The following is a 25,597-nucleotide window of genomic DNA, read 5'->3' as shown; positions in this document are numbered from 1 at the left end:
CTCTAAAATAAAATCTGAAGTGGGAGAAAAATTGAAGAATGGTCTGTATACACTAATACATATACAAAAATGTGTTGCTGTTACTAGAGGAAAAAACTGTAAGGGGACACAGCAATCCTAATGAGGATTCCTGGGACTTTTGTATTTTATATACTTCCATAATGTTTGAATATAAAAGGAAAAAAGCATAGATCTTCGGTTTTTTTAATGGAAATCAGAAAAAACCGATTAAGAATGGAAATAGGAATAGTTATATCCAAATGGTACAAAAAGTATTGGCAACTGTCTTGCAAAGAGGTCCTCAGTAAGTCTACCAACCCAGGTCACAGTCAACTGCTAGAGGAACATAGGCTGCCTCTGAAATGCCTGTCATCAAAGGTGGTATCCTTCTGGCCAACCAGCAAATGGAATTCCCAAGCAGATCAGCTAACAATTTTTTTAAACTCAAAAGTCTGTTTTACAGAATAATATGCTGCAGTGAATACCAGTGAGTCAATATTATAATATCTTTGTATAGCAAGTAGGCATGGGAGGCACAGATGCCTTGGCCAAGAGAATCAGAGTACAAGAGCTAGTTCCTAAAAGCTTCAACTAGAGGAACTTTCGTTATCTGTTTGAGCCCCTGTTCCCATGCATTTTGCAAGGATGAACCACAGAATCCTAAATTTTCAACCAACAGAAGTCAATGTTTGTGCACTGTTCTTACATCTGCCCAACATACAGAACTCTTCTAGCAGAAATCAAGCATCATTGGTTAAATTCTCAAGTCAATCAGACTAGAAAAGAATATAAAAGGAGAAAAATTTCAAGAGGAGAAAGAAGACCCTTTTATTTGGAGCCGATTCTGCAAAGTGGTAAGTACACTTACTTTATAGCCTACCCTAAGTAATGGAAAAAACATAGTATTATTGGTGATAGAGGTAGACATAATGTTGATGCTGATTATAATAAAAAGACTGCCTTTTAATGTAGGGACATAGGAATTTCCAAGCTATGAAACTATAGATTAATGGTTTAAAACGCATTCCTGCCACAATTATTAAATACAAGTATATCCTAGCCTTGTCCTTTTAGATATGCAGAGGGAAGCTAAGGATCTGAATGCTGAGGAGGTGTCTCACTAAGGCTCTGACCTATATATAGTGTATACGGTGAAGCCTAAGAGGAAAAAGAAACTAAACAACCAGTAATGAGGTAGTAACAATCATCCTCCTAACAAAGAGCTGGAAAATCATCAAACAACCCTAGTCTTCCAAGTGAACATTTTAAATGTTTAAATAAATCTTTAAGTTTTCTTCAAGGAAAAATACTTCCCTTTCCAAAAAAAAACCTATTTTGTATTCAAAGGAAAAATGTAAAAATACCAACACCACAAAGTATGACACTTTCTGTGATAAAGATCACAGTAGGATAAATAACAGATTTATTATATAAAAGGAGGATAAATCATGGTCTTTAAGTATCCTTGTAGAACACTGCCAGGTTAAAAGTTCTGGGGATGAGATGCCTATTGCTGTCTTTATTGCAAGAACTTCTCTATCTCAGTGCTTCAAAGTAATTGATTCATATGAAAAATTCCTTTCCCTTATATTTAGGGTGTATAACCCTCAAACATCATTAAAGACTCACATAAACTTCCTTGCTTCACTCATCATCTAAGGTGCCTGCCTGTTTTAAAGTCATCAATCCTTATGTTCCCTGATTCTTAGGTTTGTCATTTCTAGGGTGTGGAAAAGGAATAAAAGGATAATGAAGAATCTTTGCACCAGTATCTCAGAAAGAATGCTCAGTGTCATGACATAACTGTGGCAACAATAAAGACTTAATATTCCTGGAATCAACTTGGTCTGAAGGTTTTTCCAGGCAGACCTAAAAGTCTTAATCTAGAGCAAAGCTCATTTTGCTTTACCTAACCTACACTGCTAACCTGTCAACCCCACAACTATAAATTACCCTTTTCTTTTGGCAAAGCCTCATAATGTGCTCTAGTATTGCTTAAATAATGTGCCTTTTTAGATCACGAACAGAACCCATAAATCTGGCTGTGACAACCTCAAGGGGCTGCACTCTGCAGATGAATGTTATCCATCAATATCTCACCCTTGGTCCTCAGTTATCACCATCAGTGAAGGGCAGGCCTTGAACTCACTGAAATAACTTTTGTTTTTTCTCTCTTCAGAACTTTTCAAATATCTTTTTTTTTGAAACAGAGTCTCACTCTGCGCCCAGGCTGGAGTGCAGTGGTGCGATCTTGGCTCACTGCGACCTCCGCCTCCTTAGTTCAAGTGATTCTCCTGCCTCAGCCTCCCAAGTAGCTGGGATTACAGGCATCTGCCAACACGCCCAGGTAATTTTTTATATTTTTAGTAGAGACGGGTTTCGCCATGTTGGCCAAGCTGGTCTCGAACTCCTGACCTCAAGTGATCTGCCCGCCTCGGTCTCCCAAAGTGATGGGATTACAGGTGTGAGCCACCATGCCCAGCCTCAAATGTCTTCTAATAAGTGTAAGCCAAGCACTTTAATAAAATGCCAACTTGTTTTATCCATTCACTCCTTCTTCAGTCATCTCTTCCTTTGGGCAGTCTCTAAAAATGTCAATACCTGAAGGAGCTTGACTTCTGCCTTTTGATATGCTAAATTCCCTCTCAAATGACAGCAAATTGAGTTTTTTGCTTAATCTATACATAACTTCCCTATAAATTAAAAAAATGTTGTTCCCCTGTTGGCCGTCCATCTGAATGACACCAGCCTCTCTGGCCAACAGAAAAAGAATATCCTACAACTACCTGTGGCCTCTCCAGGTTTCTCCTCTAGTACCACACTTGCAGAAATGAGTACCAAAGGACAAGAGCTTGGTCATAACCCTCTTTCACCAGAGGTACCGTTCACTTACCTGCAATACTTCCCCATCACCTGAACCACCTGTCTCAAAAGTATGACTGAAGAATAAAAGAGCACCAGGACCAGAGAGGCACAGAATGGAGCTTCCAACAGCATGGCAACCCCAAGGGCCGCCCCTCCCCCCCACCTAGTGCCATTTCTCACTTTGGCCTTACCTCGCTGGGTCTGGGTAAATTGGGTGCTCTCTGGATCCTGCTCCATCATAACGGGATAATGAAATGAGGGAAGATTCCAGCAGCCTCCTAGCAGAGATTAAAAAAATGGCAATAATCCCTGTCAATTACCAACTCAGAGGTCATTCATAAGGAAAAATGGGGGAGAGATACACAACTTCCCCCTTTTGCAGCCAGCTAATGCCTGTTATCTGAGATCACACCCTTCTACAAGCTAAGTAGGTAGAGACATAAATAAATGAAGAGCTGCAGAGCTCCCACACTGGACATGACCACTGCATTCTGCTGAATACTGCTCTTCAATGAGAAATGAACAAGTGCTTCAGAGACATGATCTTCTTTCTATTTGCAGTATTTCCAGTAGACAAATAGAAGGTTCGGATCAACACAGGAGGGAAAAATTAGGCACACACAGAAATTATCACATAGTGCTAACATTTATCTTGGTGTTCGGTTCCTCCATGCCATCATCATCCACATCCACTTACTGTCTATCCATTCTGCTCTGCCCACGCTCTTTTGTGAGAATGAGTACTCCTCAGATATATAACTGTAATATATCTATTAAAAATATAAATATATATGAGTACCTCACAGGCTCTCAACTGACAACTTTTACTTATATAATCTAGCCCAATCACAAATTCAACTGATCATATGTGATACATACATTTTATTGAACACTTTTTTTGATGCCAGGTAATAGGTAATATACTGAGCACTTCATATGTATTTCTTTGTTTAAACCTCACCACAACCTAGAAAGATAGGTATGACTACATACATGAGAACACTGGGCCCAGAAGTTAAAGTATTTCACTCTGTGGCACGTAACTATTAAGAGATAGTGACAGGACTCCAGGGAAGGCCTGTCTTAACTCCAAAATGCCTCAAACCTCTATTTTGTACTGCAGGACCTTCCAGGGTCCAGGCAGGAAGCAAGTGCATATGTATTCACTATGATCAATGGAGACTGACAAATAGGAAGGTCTATGGCCCATCGTTCACCTCCAGCCAATTGTTACCAAGCTAGAATATAGGCTCAGTATTGCTGGCTTTTCCTATATTTTAAGGAAAGCCAGAAATGTGGACTTTTGCGTAAAATCTCCTGATTGTTAAATTTTAGCTACAACTTTTTAAAAATTTTTTAATTTTTTTTTACAAGGGCCAGTTAGAACACAAATGATAAACATGGCCCAGGGGCTCCCTGGTTTGCCATGTCTGACATGGTGCTTCCCAACTCATATGTGCCTTGGCAGCCAATCAAGCTCCTGCCCCAGAACATGTTTCAAAGGAAATGGTCTCAGAGAGAACGCATATTCTTCCTCTCCAGCAGCATCTTGCCTGCCATTCCTAGGAACAGGTCCCCGGCTCCCTGCCAGACTCTTCTTTAAAGCAGATCTGCAGGATAAGGACAGCAGCTACCAATCTTTTCCAATGGATTTAATTCAATTCACTGTTATTAAAACCAGCTGGCTTTAGGTATAGTCATGTGCAGTCACTTTATTCCAGCAACTGGCCCACTGCAGTATTTCCCTAACTGCCTGGGTAAGAGACATAGCAAAGGCCCTAACAACCTGGCTTGCAACCTTTCCTGTCCAGGACAACCAACGGTCAAGTAATGTTTTCTCTCTAGACAAGGCCTATATCCCCACACTTAAGACACTTGTAACAATCCTGCCACTGAACAGAGAGAACACAATGTAACCAATGAGGAAGAGAGGAAAGCAATAAAATACATCTCTCTGGTTGAAAGACTGAATCTACAGTAACATCACATGGTTCCAGTGGCAGAAATGCTGTTTCATCAATTCCAAGACACACTTTTCACCTTTTAATGTGTCTGAGGTTGGGATGTTTTTTACAATTGTGTGACACAGTTTAATTGGCAGGAAATTTTTTTTTTTTTTTTTTAAGAGACAGAGTCTGGCTATGTTGCCCAGGCTGGTCTCAAACTCCTAGCCTCAAGTGAATCTTCCTGCCTCAGCCTCCCAGAGTCCTGAGATTACAGCCATAAGTAACTGTGCCTGTCCACTGGCAGGATTTTTTTTTTCATGATTTCATAGGAACACAAAATAATGGCATGTTTTAAGTCTTTGAAATACAGAATGTGTGGGATAGGTAGGGGTAGTGAGAGATACATAGTCTGGAGAAAAATGAAAAGCAAAATTTTGAGAAGAGTATTCAGGTCATGTATGCCATCTTATATAGTACTTATTTATCATTAACAAACCAGTTCTTCAGGAACCGGGTGTGAGTTGAAGAATGGAAGCAAAGTCTGGGAGCAGCTGACTATCATAGAATACCTAAGAAGCTTGTTCCACCCTTAAAGTGCTCTGGAGTTAGTCCTGAATGTCACCGAGTCCTTTCGTGTTATCCTCCAAGTGGTCGTACAGTAAGCTGAGGCCCTTTGGCAACCAGCATCTTCCATAGTGATGAAAATACACTCTTCTTGGCTAGGCGCGGTGGCTCATGCCTGTAATCCTAGCACTTTGGGAGGCCAGATGGGTGAACTGCCTGAGCTCAAGAGTTCAAGACCAGCCTGGGCAACATGATGAGACTCCATCTCTACTAAAATACAAAAAATTAGCCAGGCGTGGTCGTGCGTGCCTGTAATCCCAGCTACTTGGGAGGCTGAGGCACGAGAATCGCATGAACCTGGGAGGCAGAGGTTGCAGTGAGCTGAGATTGCACCACTGCACTCCAGCCTGGGCAATAGAGTGAGACTCCATCTCAAAACAAACAAACAAACAAACAAAAATATATCCTTCTTAAGTACTTCTGCCTGGAAACTGATTACGGTAACAAAGGCAAATATTACCCCCACTCTGCTAAAGCAATGACAGTACTGAGTGAGATGAGATTATTTATTAGGAATGCTGTAAAGGAGATTCCTGATCTGAAGGGTTTGCATTAGATAACTTCAGTTTTAGTGACTGCATTTTTATTTTTTATTTTTTGAGACGGGGTCTCACTCTGTCACCCAGGTTGGAGTGCAGTGGTGCAATCTTGGCTCACTGCAATCTCAGCCTCCCAGGTTCAAGTGATTATCCTGCCTCAGTTTCTTGAGTAGCTGGGATTACAACAGGCATGTGCCACCACACCCAGCTAATTTTTGTATTTTTAGTAGAGATGGGGTTTCACCATGTTGGTCAGGCTGCTCTCGAACTCCTGACTTTGTGATCCGCCTGTCTTGGCCTCCCAAAATGCTGGGATTACAGGTGTGAGCTAGCGTGCCGGCCTCAATGACTCCATTTTACAATCCCAAAAGTCTATTACCCACCTTAATTTCCTACCTTAATTAGGAAGACTTCTTTAAGTTGGAATAGAACCAAAATGCGAAGCTTTGTCTCTGGAGAGTCTCTGATGAGGTTCTTTTGGAACATGCATCCCCTGTGCCTACTTACTACAGAATGTGTTGGCAACATTTGCTGCCCAGACAATACAGTGGAACTGGCAAGCCACATATATATGTCACTTTACTGCTAATACACAAAAGCAGGAAAGCCAATCACCATGAATACACACATACATTGATGAAACATAAGTTCTTCATAGTTACCATACAAGTACTATCTGGAGTAAAAACAGGCTTCTCCAATTGGTGTGGAATAAAGAACTAGAGTTACTAGATGAGTAAACATCCTAGGAATGTTTACCACCATTCCTAGGAACCTCAAAGAAAGATCTTTCTTTCCAGTGTTAGCCTGTTATCGAGAGCCGTCAACAGTAAATGGTAGGAGAAAACTGAGTGCGATGGTAGTTCTGCACATTCTGCTGTGACCACCACAAATTTGACTTGACTTAGTCTATCACAAGAAATCAGGGAGGGCCTAGGAAGGGCTCAGCCAAGCTTGTTCAGGATTGAAGTTGCTATCACTGAAGCTGAAGAACAAAAAAATACAAAACCGCCCCCCACCTCCAAACGAATACTTCCTTGTTTTCTCTACTTGCCTGGTTCATTTTGTACATCACTGATGTCCAAGTGAGGTATACCAGGGGTTGTGCTATTTGATCCATTGGACAACAAGGGGGAAATACTACAACTTCTGCTATATAATATATAATTGTAACACACATGGATTACTCAAAAGCTTTTTTTTTTTTTTTTTTGGACAGAGTTTCCCTCTTTTACCCAGGCTGGAGTGCAATGGCGCGATTTCGGTTCACTGCAAACTCTGCCTCCTGGGTTGAAGCGATCCTCTTGCCTCAGCCTCCCGAGTAGCTAGGATTACAGGGGTCCACCACCACGCCCAGCTGATTTTTGTACTTTTAGTAAAGACAGGGTTTCACCATGTTGGCCAGGGCTGGTCTCAATCTCCTGACCTCAGGTGATCCGCCTGCCTCAGCCTCCCTAAGTGCTAGGATTACAGGCATGAGCCACCATGCCCAGCCAGAAAGCATTTTATTAATAAGGTGTTTTTTTTTTTTTTTTTTAAATCTGAAGGCCACTGCTCTATCAAACTATACATGACTTTAACAATACTAAATACTTAAAGAATAGGATAAGCTTAAATATAAAAAAAAAACTATAAGCATAGAAAAGTATACTCATTTATATGTGTGTATATATACGTACATACACATACAGAGAGAACAAAAGAGGATAATAAAGCAAATGTGGCAAAATGTTAACATTTAGGGAATGTGGGTGAAGGGTATATGGGAATCCTCTGTACTATTTTTGCAACTTTTCTGCAAGTTTGGAATTATTTCAAAATGAGAAAACAAAAACATACAACATACAAAAATGTTAAAAGTAAAATACTGGAAAGAAAGAGATAGCCATTTGTTTTCAAAAGAATTACGGCCGGGCGCAAGTAATGGATGGAAAAAGCCATCAAAAATGCATATTAAGCCCTGCTAAAATCATAACAGGCACATAATTCAAGCTGTGAAATCCCTCACATTTTAAAAAGAATGCAACTATTTTTTCTTTCCCTAATTAATATTCTGAATTATTTGCAAAGAGGTTCCCTGTATCAGCTGTATTCTTGATCACTAGGAATACAATTTTTAAAATAGTCAAAGAAAGCTCTGGAAAAGAAAAAAAGTGGTCGGAGCAGATCAACTGAAAGAAAAGAACCTTCACTTCATTATTTTATTTTATTTCAGTTTTTGAGACAGAGTCTCTGTCACCCAGGCTGGAGTGCGGTGGCGCGATCTTGGCTAACTGCAACTTCTGCTTCCCATGCTTAAGCAATTCTCTTGCCTCAGCCGCCCAAGTAGCTGGGACTACAGGTGTGAGCCACCACGCCTGGCTAATTTTTGTATTTTTAGTAGAGACAGGATTTTACTATGTTGGCCAGGCTGGTCTTGAACTCCTGGCCTCAAGTGATCCACCCATGTCGGCCTCCCAATGTGCTGGGATTACAGGCATGCGCCACTGAGCCTGGCCCCTTCACTTCAAATTCAATGGATATCAGGGTTGAGGTGCAGAAAGTCTGGGTACTAGTCCATATGGAATAAACAGGCTGTGGACAACTCCTCCTTACTAAAAAATTATACCCTGAAGATACTCTTTTAACTGGTTGTCAGATCACAGAGAAAAATCAATCTCCTAAAGCAAACAAACATGTCCGGACTTTCTCCAACCACTGGAAACAATCAATTGCTAGAACTCTCTGGCCTCTACTGTTAGGGAATGCTGGCTCCCAGAAGGTAAGATGCCACTGGTGCCCCATGCCTAATGAGTAACTTTACAGCCTGGCTTTAATGTCTGGATGGCAACTGTTATTTCCATCTAGGAGAGCCAAATCCAAATTAACAGCTTCCTTCTGCCTAGGAAATAAAATCCAGATTCCTCAGCAGGGCATTCGGTATTCCAGCTTTGCAGCCAAATGTCTCATTCCTTTTGGATATACTATATGCTCTAGTCCAGTGGTTTACAAACTTTTTGGTCCCAGGACTCCTTTAACACTCTTAAAAATTATGAGGATCCCGGTGGCTCACGCCTGTAATCCCAGCACTTCGGGAGGCCAAGATGGGCGGATCACCTGAGGTTGGGAGTTCGAGACCAGCCTGACCAACATGGAGAAACCTCGTCTCCACTAAAAAATACAAAATTAGCCAGGCATGGTGGCACATGCCTGTAATCCCAGCTACTCAGGTGGCTGAGGCAGGAGAATCGCTTGAACCCAGTAAGCAGAGGTTGCAGTGACCCAAGATGGCGCCATTGCACTCCAGCCTGGGCAACAAGAGCGAAACTCTGTCTCAAAAAAAAATTATGAGGCTCCTAAAGAGATTTCATTTGTATGGGTTTCCACTATCAATATTTAATTTCAATTTTGAAATTAAAACTGAAAAAATTTTAATACACAAGCACACATTCAATTAGCCATCAGGATGATAGCCTCATTACATGTCACGGAGCCTCTAGAAAACACTATACTTGTGAAAGAATGAGAGTGAAAAACACAAAGAATGTCTCAGCATTATTATAAAAATAGTTTTGACTTTGGGGATCCATTGTTCTAGCTAAACTAAACACACCCTCACTATCCCACCTACGTTATTTATCTTGGCAATTTCTTCTTTCTGGAAAGTTCCTCTTCCTTATTACTGTCTGTAAAAAGCCTTCAAAGCTCAAATACTTGACTCCTCCAGCCAGAAGTTCACCCTCTCTTCCCCAGTGCCTCATAGCATTTTGTACCTCTCTTAAGAGGCCTTCTCAAGTCACCCAGTAACTTATGTCTTGTCTTAGCTTCTGGACTAGAAGCTACATGAAAACAGGTACTGGATCCAAGTCATCCCCATCAAAACTCACATCCTAATTAACACGTAATAGGAAACCAACAAATATCTAAGTGATGAATCAGCAGGCCTGACCAGACTTGGAAGAACAAGCAAGAAGACATATCTGATTGCCCCTCACTGGCCACAAGACTCTCAGACAAGGTTGCTAGATGCCCAAAAACTCACACTAAAACTCCTGAAGGAACAAGGTTTTCAGAAACTGCTTACATCACCTTCATCCCCTCTGGTCACTTATGCTGCTCAGGTTAAAGTGCTGACATAGTTGTCCTGATAAATGCAGTGCAGTCTGGTCCCTGGGAGGCTTATTAAATCAAAAAGCCAGAGGCTGGATACTTGCCTGGGAAACTACCACTGATGTTCCTGGACTGTAAATTGCCAAAAGAGACCCCCACAAGGGAAAGAGGGCAATGTTTGCCAGGGGATGAAGGGGCAGGAGGCCAAATAAACTTGAATGCACTGTGGCTTTCTTCATTTCGGAATCTTGCTCTGCAACTCCCCGATCTCTGCCTTGGCGCATGCCTGGGTTGGGAGATGACAAGCCCTTATTCTTTGTAAAAAATAATTGTGTGTTCTGAAACGACACCTCTATTATGATTTCCAAATTGACATCTCTGCTCTAATGCAGAGGCATCCAAGCCTCCCCATTTCACACACTAGTAATTATCGTTTAAGTTATCCAACGATAGGCATTCATCTGATCGCTGCAGGGCCCCCTAGTTTGAGGGGTGCACTTAAAGCATGTGATACAGTTGCCAGCAGAGACTGGCAGGCAATTCCTGCCCCTAATGTGGGGTGGGTCAAGGCAAGGTGGCACTGCTAAAATGCTAGTAACCTCAGGAAAAAAATAGACATACTACAGAAACACACCACAGTGCCTATAGTGTAGATCAGTCTTATTGTAGTATTATCAAATATAAACAATTCACAGAGTGCAAAACAATGCTTTTCACCAGAAATGCTTAAAAACATCTTTATAAAACATTAATGTACTCCCCAGTGCCTCTGGGCAGTGAGCAATAGATGGCAAAACATGAGAGCACAACATAGTCACAGATAGCAAAAGGGAAGAGGCTGGAAACGGAATGTATACATAATGTGCAATCATGTATCTAGCATTACAAAAGTCTTGTCTAAAAAGTCAGCCAGTTCCCCCTGGGAACATATGACCTCTGCTAACTGTCTGGTGGGTAGTTATTTTTAATACATTTGTAAGATGACTGGTTGGCACTATGCTTAGCTCGTATATACCCTCAACACATTACACTATAGTTATAAGACTTGAATGTATAATAAAAACTCACTTTTGTTAGCGAGTAAACTCAAAGGCTCAAGTCAATCTACATGGACATCTTTACTTAGTATCCAAATCCATTTCTCTGGGAGATTTGGGAGGTCTGCTCACAGACCACAGACTTTTTTTTTTTAACCCGGAATTTAGCATCAGAGGCTTTTCACCAGAGGATGAGTAAGACCAAATCTGTTAAAAAAAAAAAAAAGGTCCACAGCTAGTTTTGATGCCACATGCACACATGCCCCCCACATGCAACAGGTGGGATATATAGGTTTAGACTTTAAGAGGCAGTGCATCCTAATTCACTGATTTCCCCCTGGAATTTATAGAATTCCATAATGTTGAATTCTTAGCTAATTTTATTCAGAAGCACAGACAAATCCTTAAACACCAACCTCCAGGCCAACTAAGTCTACAAAGAATATACTGGTAGAATCATTTATTGCTGTGATACTAGCAAGCCTGTGAAGGTCTTAAAAAACATTTTTTCACATCCACATTTCTGATCTGAAACTTTAAAAACCCTTGACCAAGGCCATTCATTAAGAAGTGACAGGCCCTTGACCCTGGTATACTGCAAACACTATATAATAGGAAGTAAAATCTTAGGACCAATATCAGAAAGGCAAAGCGAGTTAGTACGTGAAGCCTCAAGAGAACGAGGGAAAAGCAAAGCACAGTGTGCTGGGCTATTTATTAACCAGAGGCAAAGAGGCCAATTTCCCAGCTCATATCTATCCATGGAATGAGGTTTCTAAAATTTGCAGAAATATGAGGGCAGAGACTACAACTGGGACCCCAAACAATCCACTGTTAGCCCTTGAGCTAACATGAAGCTCAGAGTACAATCACTTTTCTTATATCCAAGGTTCATTCTGAACTGCTTCTCTTAGTGACATCTGATTTCACTGATTTGTCTGTGGGGATGTACTACTTGCCCTTCCACCCTGATCTTGATTTCAGCAACCACCCTGATTCCTTTTGGACTCAGCATTTGACTCTACTGAAATAATTTCTCCACCATTTCCTCTGTCTAGACAACATGAAATTGTCATAAATGACACCTAAAGTACAATTAGTAGAGAAACTGCAATTTCCACTCTCCTCCCCCGTTCCCAAAAAGATTGGCACATTAACGTCCTCCAGCATGTCAATCAATACTACCCTGAGGAGGATTAACTCTGTACAGTCTGGAAGCCATTCAATTCCCAGCTTGCTAAAAATTATGCATTCCCCCCGCCCCGTACTATAATTAGAACATGTAAATTGCCTTCTTTTTACTAGCACTAATGGCTATAATCTCAGAGTTCTGAATGCCTGCTAAATCGATACCTGTGTAAAAAGTCCTTACAAACACCACTTTAACCAGCTGCGCTTTATTTAGAAAAATCAGAGACAAAAGACAAAAGGTAAGGCAGAAGAGGAGAGAAGCAATGAGAGAAAGGAATGACGCAAGACCACCAGAACCAGGCAGTACTATTAACTATCGTAAGAAGATGGTTTGAACCCACTGACAACTCCTTATGAGATGTCATATTTTTATTTATATATTTATGTTTGAGACAGAGTTTCGCTCTTGTTGCCCAGGCTGGAGTGCAATGGCACGATCTAGGCTCACTGCAACCTACGCCTCCTGATTTCAAGCAATTATCCTGCCTCAGCCTCCCAAGTAGCTGGGATTACAGAGATGTGCCATCATGCCCTGCTAATTTTGTATTTTTAGTAGAGGCAGGGTTTCACCATGCTGGCCAGGCTGGTCTCAAACTCCTGACCTCGGGTGATCCGCCCATCTTGGCCTCCCAAAGTGCTGGGATCACAGGCGTGAGCCAACGCACCCGGCCTAATGTCATATTTTTAAAACCCAGCAAGATCAAAGGACAACAAATCATGAAATAATTTACCAGTGCTTTTCAAGGGGAGTGGGATGCCCCCCGGAAATGTGGCAATATCTGCTGACATTTTTGGTTGTTGCTTCTGGGTGCTAGAGCACGACTGGCATGTGATAGGTGAAGACCAGGAATGGTGCTAAACATTCTGCCATGCACAGGACAGCCTCCCATGGTGAGGAATTATCCAGCCCCAAATGTCAATAGTGCTGCTGTTATAAAACCTTCTGATATATCTTAGTGGTCTGAGACTAACCAAGAAAACTCTGAGTAACTAAAATATGAGGCAATTTAGTGTTTGAGCCTTAGAATCAGACAGATTGCAGTTTAAATTCCATCTTGTGTCACCTACTAGCTGTGAGACCGTGGGCAAGTTCATTATCCTCTGCTTCCACATTTGAGGGGAAATCCCTTTTAAGAACCTGTGTCAAGTACAGTAGCCAGTACACAGTCTAATAAACAGCCATTATTTTTTTCTTCCTTAGATTACAGCTCCCAAAATATCTGTAGGGAGTATGATGCCCTCTGTCCACTCAAGTCACTATGCCTAAAAAGGTACTTTGTCAGAAAGAAAGACATGTTGAAGAAGGGTGAATACTATAAAGGTATAAACAGGGGCACCTGAGCCCTGAGAATCACATGCACCCCATCCACATAAACCAACAAGAACAGTCAGGTATCCATCTACCAACCTATGTGTTGGTCCATCCAATCAGTGATTCAAACAGAAATACTGAATGCCTTCTGTTGCTTATATATATTAGTACTATGTAAAATATAGATGTGGGCTGGGCATGATGTCTCACGCTTGTAACCCAGCACTTTGGGAGGCTGAGGGAATAGGATACCTTGAGCCCAGGAGTTCGAGACCAGCTCGGTCAACATAGGGAGACCTCATCTCTACAAGAAATTTAAAAATTGGCTGGGCATGATGGCACATGCCTACAGTCTCAGCTACTTGGGAGGCTGAGGCAGGAGGATTGCTTGGGCCATGGAGGTTGAGGCTGCAGTCAGCTGAGATCATATCACTGCATTCCAGCCTGGGTGACCAACTGAAACCCTGTTTCAAAAATAAAAAAAAAAAATAGGCCAGGCACAGTGGCTCACACCACACTTTGGGAGGTCAAGGTTGGTAGATCACCTGAGGTCAGGAGTTCAAGACCAGCTGAGCCACGTTCCAAAGGGCGAAACCTTGTCTCTACTAAAAATACAAAAACTTAGCTGGGTCAAGGCTGGGCACAGTGGCTCATGCCTGTAATCCCAGCACTTTGGAAGGCCAAAGTGGGTGGATCACTTGAGGTCAGGAGTTCAAGACCAGCTGAGCCACGGTCCAAAGGGCAAAACCTTGTCTCTACTAAAAATACAAAAACTTAGCTGGGTCAAGGCTGGGCACAGTGGCTCATGCCTGTAATCCCAGCACTTTGGAAGGCCGAAGTGGGTGGATCACTTGAGGTCAGGAGTTTGAGACCAGCCTGACCAACACAGTGAAACCCTGTCTCTATTAAAAATACAAAAATTAGCCGGGAGTGGTGGCACATGCCTGTAGTCCCAGCTACTCTGGTGGCTGAGGCAGAAGAATCATTTGAATCCGGGAGGCGGAGGTTGCAGTGACCTGAGATGGTGCCATTGCACTCCAACCTGGGCAACAGAGCAAGACTCCGTCTCAAAAAAAAAAAAAAACAAAAAAAATTAGCCGGCATGGTGGCAGGTGCCTATAATTCCAGCTACTTGTGAGGCTGAGGCAGGAGAACTGCTTGAAACCAGGGGGCAGAGGTTGCAGTAAGCAGAAATCATTCCATTGCACTCCAGCCTGGGTGACAGCGCAAGACTCTGTCTCAAAAAATAAATAAATAGGCCAGGTGCGGTAGCTCACACCTGCAATCTCAGCACTTTGGGAGGTCGAGGCGGGCAGATCACCTGAGGTCGGGAGTTCAAGACCAGCCTGACCAACATGGAGAAACCCCATCTCTACTAAAAATACAAAATTAACTGGGCATGGTGGAATATGCCTGTAATCCCAGCTACTCCAGAAGCTGAGGCAGGAGAATCGCTTGAACCTGGGAGGCAGAGGTTGCGGTGACCTGAGATCGTGCTGTTTGCACTCCAGTCTGGGCAACAAGAGTGAAACACCGGCTCAAAAATAACTAAACTAAACTAAAATATGGCCCATCCAAAGATGGCTCCAAAGAAATATCCTCTTGGTATTCTCACCCTTGTGTGGTCCCCTCCCACACTGAATCTAGACTGCTCTATCAGTAGCTTTAATCAAGAGAATGCATCAAGCTGTGCCAATTCTGGGCCTACCGTTTTAAGAGAACTGGCAGCTTCCGTTTCCTTCCTTTTAGAACTGTCACTTTTGGAAACCTTAAGCTGCTATGTAAGAAGTCTGTCCCTGTCATCTATATAGCAAGAAATATAAAAAACAATTAAAATTTAAAAAAAAAAAAAAAAGAGAGAGAAGCCTGACTACTCTCAAGAGGCCACGTGGAGAGAAGAGCCCCTGAGTCTACATGGCAAGGAAGAGAGACCCAGTTTATTCTAACTGGGCCTCGAGATGACTCTAGTGAAAACCCAAGGAAGACCAGCAGAAGAACTTTCCAACTGAGCCCAGTCTACCCCTTCCCCCAATAAAAAAAAAAATCATGAAAGCTAACTGAATCGGTTTTAAGTCACTAAGTTTTGGAGTGTGGTTTGTTATACACCAATATGTGAACAAAGTAATTCCTTATCTTTGTAAAACTTTCAAGCTAGGCACAACAGCAACATTAGAACTAACTCCATGAGGTTAGTTTACAGCCAAAATCACATCTCTCCTCGAAGGAACCTTGGCTACCAAGGCATTTGAAAACAGATCATAATAAAGCAAGTGTAAACTTGATCACTGTTTCTAAAGCATAAGGCCCCTGTATTAGTCAGAAGAGTCAATGTTCATTTAGAAAGACTTGCGCTCATTCCTATCTCAAGGCTCTCCATCTTTCTGAAACACACTTCTCCCCTGGGTGGCTCCCTTTCAAGGTAGAAAATGGTCCTAGAATTTGAGAAATTAAGGCTATTTGTGCTCCCTTCCTTATCAAAGAAGCAGGAGGCCAGGAGCAGTTGCTCACTCCTGTAATCCCCGCACTTTGGGAAGTCAAGGCGGGAGGATCACTGGAAGCCAGGAGTTCGAGACCAGCCTAGGTAACACAGCAAGACCCCATTTCTACTACAAATACAAAAATTAGCCAGGCATGGTGGCATGCACCTGTAATCCCAACTACTTGGGAAGCTGAAGCAGGAAAACTGCTTGAACCCAGGAGGTGGAGGTTACAGTGAGCCGAGATCACGCCACTGTACTCCAGCCTAGGTGACAGAGTGAGACTCTGTCTCCGGGAAAAAAAAAAAAAAAAAAAAAGGTAAACTATGGAATAGGAGAAAATATTTGCTAACCATATATCAGATAAATGTTTAATGTCCATGACATATGGGGAACTCCTACAACTCAATAACCAAAAAACCCCACAAATAACCATACTAAACAATGGACCAAAGACTTGCATGCACATTTCTCTAATAATGATATACAAATGGTCAACAAGCATATGAGAAGATGCTCAATATGACTAACCATTACGGAAATGCAAATCAAAACCACAATTATTTATCGCCTCACACCTGTTAGGATGACCACTATAAAAAGAAAAAGAAAAAACAGGAAATAACAAGTGCTGACAAGGATATGAAGAAGTTGGAACCCTCATGCACTGTTGGTAGGATTGTAAAATGGTTCAGCTGCTATGGAAAACAGTATGGAGGTTCCTCAAATAATTAAAAATAGAACTACCATATGTCCAGCAATTCCACTTCTGGTTATATATCTAAAAGAACTGAAAACAGGATCTTGAAGAGATATTTGCACACCCATGTTCACTGCAGCATTTTTCAAAATAGCCAAAATGTGGAAGCAGCCTAAATGTCCATCAGTAGATGAATGGATAAAGAAAATGTGGTATATACATAGAATGGAATATTATTCAGCCTTTGAAAAGAAGGAAATTATGATTATATACATACAACTTTTTCTTTTCTTTTCTTTTCTTTTTTTTTGAGATGGAGTCTCACTTTGTCGGCTAGGTTGGAGTGCAGTGGTGCGGTCTCGGCTCGCTGCCACCTCCACCTCCAGGTTCAAGCGATTCTCCTGCCTCAGCCTCCTAAGTAGCTGGGATTGCAGGTGCCCACCACCGCACTCGGCTAAGTTTTGTATTTTTAGTACAGATGGAGTTTCACCATGTTGGCCAGCGTGGTCTCGAACCCCTGACCTCAAGTGATCCGCCTGCCTTGGGACTCCCAAAGTGCTGGGATTACAGGTGTGAGCCACTGCACCCAGCCACTATGACATATTAATAGATGATCCTTAAGGACATTATGCTAAGTGAAATAACCCAACCATAAAAAGACAAATACTGCAAGATTCCATTAATAAGAGGTATCTAAAGTGATCAAATTCACAGAAACAGAAAGTAGAGTGGTGGCTGCCAGGGGGTTGTGGGAGGGGGAAAAGGAGTCATTCAAAGGATACAGTTTCAGTCACACAAGACGAAGAGGTTCTAGAGATCTATTGAACAATAATATGTACTGTACACTTTTAAAATTGTTAAGAGGGTAAATCTATGTTGTTTTCTACCACAGACACACTTACACGAAGATAAAAAGGGTTACATTAGCCAACAGAACAAAGAAAGGATAAATGCCACCTGGATGAGGTGAAATGACCCAAGGGGACAACAAGGAGACAGAGGCAGTAGAAGCTGGGTTACCTTTGTGTAGGGGAGGAAAAAAGCAGAAGAGGCAAAAAGATTCACACGTACCCTCTGATGCAGCAAAGGAAAAGGGCACAATGTTAACAAGCTGCAATTCTCTTTCTATGGCAAGGTCATACTTTCAGCCTCTGATTTCTTTATTATTACAATTTTCTACTCCTGCTCTAACTTGATTTTAATTTCCTGGCAAGTGACACCCAAGTCATGCAGCCTTTTCACTGGAACCCACCACTCTGTCCAAGGTACTCTGCAAAAGGTGCAGGCATTCTTCTCCAAGATTTTACATAGTCCATTTACATAATCCAAAAGAAGGTTGCTCTCATACTGCATAATCTAGCATAACGGAGATCTGCTCACTAAAGTGAGCCTCATCCAGCAAATAAGCTTGGAACCTCCATTTTCCCCCTTTGGAAACAGAGGAGGAGTTTGTTAATTGTTGCTATTTAAAAATCAGGCAGCTTCTCAGGTGAGGGGGCTGTCAGCATGTCAGCCTACAGCAAGCAGGGGGAGCCCCTGTGGGTGAATTAGGATGGGTGGGGTGGTGGAGCGGGTACTGCAATGACCAGTGACTCCCCCTGGTGGAGCCAAGTGGTAGGGCACTTAGGAAATATTTACCGACACCTAACCATCAACACTTTTTGCTTGAGCTAATGCAAATGGCCAAGTACACAAAATTGGATTTAAGTAGGAAACATGACATCAGCCTAGCATAGACTAAGGCATCAAGAAAGTCCATGCCTTGATGAAAGGGGCTGCTGTCCTACTCAATTCCTGCTGAGTGTTATGTGGGAACGTGAGCCAGTTTTTTCAACAGAATCCAGATATCTGAATTGATGTGGAAAAGAAAAATCCAAATTTTTAGAAATACTGTGAGGCAAACAAACATACTTGAGGACTATTTTGCAATCTCTGGGTTAATGTAACAACAGGCCCACCCATGAAAGCAAAATTTGCTCACACAAACATGCTGTCGGGAATGCTTCCAAGAAAGAGCAGAAATAAGATGTACTGAATCCTGCTCCCACCCCCCAACCACTCAATAAATGTGTAAGAAATCCAGAAGGAGGAGAGGATGCTACCTGCACAGTTCTAATAGGCTGGGACCAATTACAATAAGCAAAATATGTTATGCAAACAGAACCCCATACACCTGGTGTCATTGTCTTGGAAAAACCTCCAATGCACCCTTTAGAGCACTACTCTGAATAGATACAGTAGAGAAGGAGATCTGAAGGGGGAAGAATGAGTACACGGGAAATTGCTCCCAGCGTATTTTCAGCACACATACAGACTTCACTGTAGTCCGCAAGTGCTCCAACACCCTGAGCTGACAGAAGCGATTACATCTTTTCATGTTTCAGGGTGTATACAAAGCACACAGCAGGCACTACACCATTCAGCCCCAGAGAGAGGAATGATGAGGGGTAATTTAGATCAGCCTAGCAGGTGCTAGCATGACCTGCACTGGGGGAAGGGCTGCCTGCCAAGCATACTGCCTGGAGGATCTGGAGGCTCATGCCCTCCCAACCAGGGCAAGCCTCCTCATTTGCACACGATTCCCAAGAAAGAGAGAAAGTGAGGCTGGAGAACCTTGCCTCAGGCCAGATAGCACAAGAAACAAATTCTTTATGCATTTATGCCTGCTCTTAACCATCAAAGAATCCCACAAGAGCCAATACTTGCAGTATCTAGTCCAAAGTAGAGAGAGAGAGCAAGTGCAGGAGTCCCCTAACAACCTCTTTGGGGCCCTCATTGTCATAACGCCTTCTATTACTCTAGCACCTGACTCTTCCAAATCACATTCCTAAAAAGCAGGAGTTGGCAAACTATAACCTGCAGGCCAAAACCAGCTATGAATGGTTTTCATATTTTTAAATGATTGAAAAACATCAAAATAATTTTTATGACTCGTGAAAATTATATGAAAATCAAATTTGTCTCCATAAATAAAGTTTTATTGGAACACACCCACACTCTCATTCATTGATTCATTCATTTATTTGAGACAGATTCTTGTTCTGTAGCCCAGGCTGGAGTGCAGTGCCATGATTTCGGCTCACTGCAACCTCTACCTCCCAGATTCAAGGAACTCTCCTGTCTCAGCCTCCCAAGTAGTTAGAAAAACAGGCACCTGCCACCATGACGGTTAATTTTTGTATTTTTAGTAGAGGTGGGGTTTTGCCATGTTGGCCAGGCTGGTCTCGAACTCCTGACCTCAAGTGATCCGCCTGCCTCAGCCTCCCAAAGTGCTAGGATTACAGGCGTGAGCCACCACACCAGGCCCACACTTACTCATTTAGATATTGTCTGTGATTGCTTTCATACTACAACAGCAAAGTTGAGTAGTTCCAACAGAGACTGTATGGCCTCCAAATCCTAATATATTTACTATCTTGACCTTTACAAAAAGCCTGCCAATGCCTGACATAGAGGGTAGGGCAGAGAACACACACAGAATTCAGAGGCTCAAACAGAGTAACCTACTCAGGCAGGTGAGCAGCAAAGGTAAGAAAGATTAACAGAATGAGGCTGGGCACAGTGGCCAGGTCATCTGAGGTCAGGAGTTCAAGACCAGCCCAGCCAATATGGCAAAACCCTGTCTCTACTAAAAATACAAAAATTAGCTGGGCGTGGTGGTGGGCACCTGTAATCCCAGCTACTCGGGAGGCTGAGGCAGAAGAATCACTTGAATTCGCGAGTTGGAGGTTAGAGTGAGCAGAGATCTGCCACTGCACTCCAGCCTGGGTGACAGAACGAAACTCCGTCTCAAAAAAAAAAAAAAAAAAGAAAGAAAGATTAACAGAATGATACCCCTCCTTCACTCTGTCCTCATTCCCATATTGCCAAAGAGAAAATGGGTTGCCTAACCACTCCCAATGACAAATACATTCGATATCTAAATGTTACTGCCAGCTGGGAGAGGTGGCTCACACCTGTAATCCCAATACTTTGCGAGGCCAAGGGGAGCGGATCACTTGAGGTCAGGAGGTCGAGACCAGCCTGGCCAACATGGTGAAACCTATCTCTACTAAAAATATGAAAAATTAGCCGGGAGTGGTGGTGGGCACCTGTAATCCCAGCTACTCAGGAGGCTGAGGCAGGAGAATCACTTGAACCAAGGAGGCGGAGGTTGCAGTGAGCTGAGATCATGCCACTGTACTCTAGCCTGGGTGACAGAGCAAGACTATGCCTCAAAAATAAATAAATTAATTAATAAATATAAAATTACTGTCTTATAAAGAGGCAAGAGATGCCTGGATTTTTCCAGTCACTTAATAAGACACAGAAGACTAAGTGGACGAAGGCCAGTATGTATGTGATTGTCAGAGAGAGAACAGGGCTATGTTTTTCTCATACAAGGGTGTCAGAGAACAAATGTACACTAACAACTTAAGGTGGCAATTATTAGAATAAAACAAAAGTTTTTCTCAAAAACTTTAGGAGGAAGCTCCTGAAAACCCATGGTAGGAGAATTTACTACTGATAAGTTTAAGAGCTTATGGCGGGAGGAAAGGTTTAAGAGTTCTTTTGAGACGTTGTTTCCCTCTTTTGCCCAGGCTGGAGTGCAGTGGTGCGATCTCGGCTCACTGCAACCTCTGCCTTCCGACTTCATGCGATTCTCTTGCCTCAGCCTCCCGAGTAGCTGGGATTACAGGCACCCACCACCATGTCCAGTTAATTTTTGTATTTTTAGTAGAGACGGGGTTTCACCGTGTTGGCCAGGCTGGTCTCAAACTCCTGACCTCGTGATTCGCCCGCCTCAGCCTTCCAAACTGCTGGGATTACAGGCGTGAGCCACAGTGCCCGGCCTTAAGAGTTCTAATCTATGAAATCTATGAAATAATGTTCAGTTAAATAAAACAGGAAATAGGAAATACTTTATACATCTTACATTAGTAATAATGAGTACTATACAATTAATTTTCATTTACCACTAACAACGCTGATACTCGGGCACTAGCAATTCCACTTCTAGAACTTCATCTTCTAAAAACACTTAAGTACACAAAAATCCTGCAACACTGAAAAAGAAAACAAGACATGGCCAACATGATGAAACCCCATCTCTACTAAAAATACAAAAATTAGCCAGGCGTGGTGGCGCACACTTGTAATTCCAGCTACTCAGTAGGCTGAGGCACGAGAATCGCTTGAGTCCAAGAGGTAGAGGATGCAGTGAGCCAAGATCACACCACTGCACTCCAGCCTGGGCTACAAAGCGAGACTCTGTCTCAAAAGAAAAAAAAAAAAAAAAAAAAGGAAAAGAATTAAAATAAATAAATGGAAAAATGTGTTTTCATTAGCACAGAAAAAATTCTGGAGTTAACACATGCACAAATTGTTAATAGCAGATCTCTGAGCAGTGGCTTTGAGAGGATATTCACTTCCTACAATCATACATTTCTGTAATGTTTACTTTTTTACAAATGAATTGGCAATAGTTTTGTAAGCAGCAAAAAAACAGGCATTTCATTTCCATGTACGATCTCTTGTTTACGATAAATTTTTCAAGCTCTCCCTCACAGTTTCAATAACACACCTTCTTATTTGGAGTTTGGGGAAGAGTGGAGGGGCTTTCTTGCAGGTAATATGCCAGCTGAGAGGACTGATTCATTCATTTGTTCACCCATTCATCAGCTCTTCACCCAAACATTTAAGGCCTCTTTTACTCTGACAGAATCAGTCACTCCTCCTTCTCAGTTTTCAACACAGTCTCAAGACACAAATCAATCTAAAACTGCGCGGAGTTGGACTGGCTTTAATTTACGCTACTTAACTCCTAGGTCTATTCTCAACCAGCAGCCACAGTTATCTTTCTAAAATATAAGATCATGCTACTCCACTTCTGATGGCTTCCCAAGTCACTCAAAGGAAGAGGAAAAAAAAATCTCTTAAATGGCTTAGAAGACCCTGCATAATCTCATCCTTGTCACCTCTCCAACTTCATCTTCTATCACTCCATCCCTTGCTGTGCTCCAGCTGCACTTGCTGACGGTGCCAAGCATCTCAGGGATTTTGCATTTGCCCTTTCCTCTGTATAAAATGTCCTTCCCCTAGTTTCGACGGGGTTTGCTTTCGCATTTCTTTAAGGTCTCCTCTGCTCCAGTGTAACCTTATCAACCCTTTTTTGATGATCCTATTTCAAATTGCAGCATCCCCTACATTTTCTATACATTTCTCTTTTTTGTCATAGAATTTGTCACTGTCTGGCATACCAGGTATCTTATTTTTTTATAAGAGAGAATTATTGCCGGCATTTAAATAGCATCTGGTGCCAGCCAGGCGCAGTAGCTCATGCTTGTAATCCCAGCACTTTGGGAGGCCGAGGCGGGCAGAGCACCAGAGGTCAGGAGTTCAAGACCAGCCTGGCCAACATGGCGAAAACCCGTCTTTACTAAAAATACAAAAAAAATTAGCCAGGAGTGGTGGCAGGAGCCTGTAATCCCAGCTACTTGAGAGGCAGAGGCAAAAGAATCACTTGAACCCGGGAGGCGGAGGTTGCAGTGAGCCCAAGATCGCACCATTGCACTCCAGTCTGGGCAACAAGAGTGAAACTCCAGGCCGGGCGCGGTGGCTCAAGCCTGTAATCCCAGCACTTTGGGAGGCTGAGACGGGCGGATCACGAGGTCAGGAGATCGAGACCATCCTGGCTGACACGGCGAAACCCTGTCTCTACTAAAAAATACAAAAAACTAGCCGGGCGAGGTGGCGGGCGCCTGTAGTCCCAGCTACTCGGGAGGCTGAGGCAGGAGAATGGCGTGAACCCGGGAGGCGGAGCTTGCAGTGAGCTGAGATCCGGCCACTGCACTCCAGCCTGGGTGGCAGAGCGAGACTCCGTCTCAAAAAAAAAAAAAAAAAAGAGTGAAACTCCATCTCAAAATAAAATAAAATAAATAGCACCTGGAATGCAGCAGGTGCTTAGTAAATATCTGTTAATGGAATGCGTGAATGGATGCATGCATGGATCAATCACAGTTTACAAGTCCAACTCTCAGGGTTACTAGGAAGAACCAAACTCATCTATGGAGCAGCCCTTGTGCATACTCCTCAGTTCTCTCTTCTTTTTTCTTACAGACAAGGTCTCCACTCTGTTGCCCAGGCTGTAGTACAGAGACACAATCATGGCTCACTGCAGCCTCAACCTCTGAGCTCAAGCGATCCTCCCACCTCAGTCCCCTGAGTAGCTGGGACTACAGGCACATGCCATGACACCCAGCTAAATTTTGAGCTTTTTGTAGAGATGGGGTTTCACCATGTTGCCCAGGCTGGTCTCGAACTCCTGAGCTCAAACCATCTGCCCACCTTGGCTTCTCAAAGTGCTGGGATTACAGGCATGAGCCACCATGCCCAGCCCTCAGTACTTCTAAAGCCTGAGTTTACCTTCCCCAGCTTCCCTTCCCTTACCTCTCTTAAACTAAGTTTGTTAATTCCATCACAGGCTTTGTCTCCTTTTTATTTCCCAATACTTGCTCCTCTTTCTTCCCAGAAAGAACATGTCATAATTTGCCTGTATCACAAATGAAGATCTCCCGGTTGAGAATTCTTCCCTATTTGTCCTTAAATGCTGAACTTCTAACTAAGAAGAACTCAGAAGTTAGGAAGGGTTTATTGTATTGTATCTTGAATACCACAGACAACAATTCCACCAGTTTTTTCAGGGGGAACTATTCACACCCTGTATAATTAGAGGTAAAGCAAAACTTTCTGCTAACATAAGGATTCTGACCTCCACAAGAAAAAAAGGACCTACAAGTATCCCAAAACTTAAAAAGGTTCATTCTAATGATGCTCAGACTCCAAAACAAAAGATGAGAGCACACATTTTCTCAAACCCTAAAAATCCTACTTCTAAGCAAATTTAATGAAAGCCTTCCACAGAAACTTAAAGAAAAATAAAGCATCAGTGGGAAAGAACCTTCGCATTTAAATTGGATTACCCACATGTAATTTTTGAACTAAATCAAGACCAAGTATACCTTCATAAAGATTGCAGAAGAATCTTTAAGGACAAAAAAAATACCAACAGCACTGACTGGCAGAGATATTATTGAGATGCCAAACCAAAGACCAACAAAATGGTCTCAAGAGCAAGCTGTATTCAATATGAATGGGGTACCAAAAAGATAAACAAAATGGAAGGCTGCATATGATGCCAGTGCTCTCAAGGAAGGTGCAGGCCCTGAGTCATCAGTGTAAAGCCAATATAAAGGACACATGTTGGCCAGGTGCAACAGACTTATTACAGGCTTCAGGACAGCCCATTCACAAGTTAGGAACATAGCGCACAGTGAAACATCAGAGGTTACCAGAGCTCAAGTTATGGAAGGTGTGACTTTCTTGTACAACTCTAGGTAATACCACTTCATTTATTTAACAAGTAATTATTGAGCCAACAACTCTGTAAGACCAAATGATGTGATATAGTAACAGGCTTTTTATCTTTTTTACTTAAAAGGCCAAACAGAACTTATATTGCATACAAAATCATAAGGAATATAACTTCAATTCTACTTATTCAATTCACTAACATTTACTGAGCATCTACCGTGTGGCCAGGTAGTATTCTAGGTAGAGAAGGGATATATACAGACATGATCACTGCCTTCAGGGAGCTCACTGACAGGTAAACAATTTTCTGTCATGGCTGCAATATCACAAAGAAGTATCTACTACATATGCAACAAAGAAAAGGAAGTGATTACTTGGGGCGATCAGGGAAGGTTTCCCAAAGGACACGGTGACAGCTGTGCTGGGTTTTGAATAATAAATTGTGTATATTCCCCATCCAAAGAA

At 42.4% G+C, this 25,597-nt stretch overlaps 1 protein-coding gene across 7 annotated transcripts in view; it reads right to left on the bottom strand.

The window, feature by feature from the left end:
• The window catches only part of LOC105471664 (autophagy and beclin 1 regulator 1), a 201,137-nt gene that overhangs the window by 119,898 nt on the left and 55,642 nt on the right, over positions 1 to 25,597 (bottom strand). For 3 of the 7 annotated variants that reach the window (XM_011724288.2, XM_011724286.2, XM_011724289.2), the window contains one exon: positions 3,057 to 3,143. The exons of the other annotated variants lie outside the window; for them this stretch is intronic. In XM_011724288.2, coding sequence (XP_011722590.1) covers positions 3,057 to 3,143 — 87 coding nt within the window. The remainder of the gene's footprint in view (positions 1 to 3,056; positions 3,144 to 25,597) is intronic. 7 annotated transcript variants of the gene reach the window in all.

This window comes from Macaca nemestrina, chromosome 12, assembly GCF_043159975.1.
Source record: "Macaca nemestrina isolate mMacNem1 chromosome 12, mMacNem.hap1, whole genome shotgun sequence".
Taxonomy (NCBI): Eukaryota; Metazoa; Chordata; class Mammalia; order Primates; family Cercopithecidae; genus Macaca; species Macaca nemestrina.
This window is presented reverse-complemented; position numbering and strand designations above follow the sequence as displayed.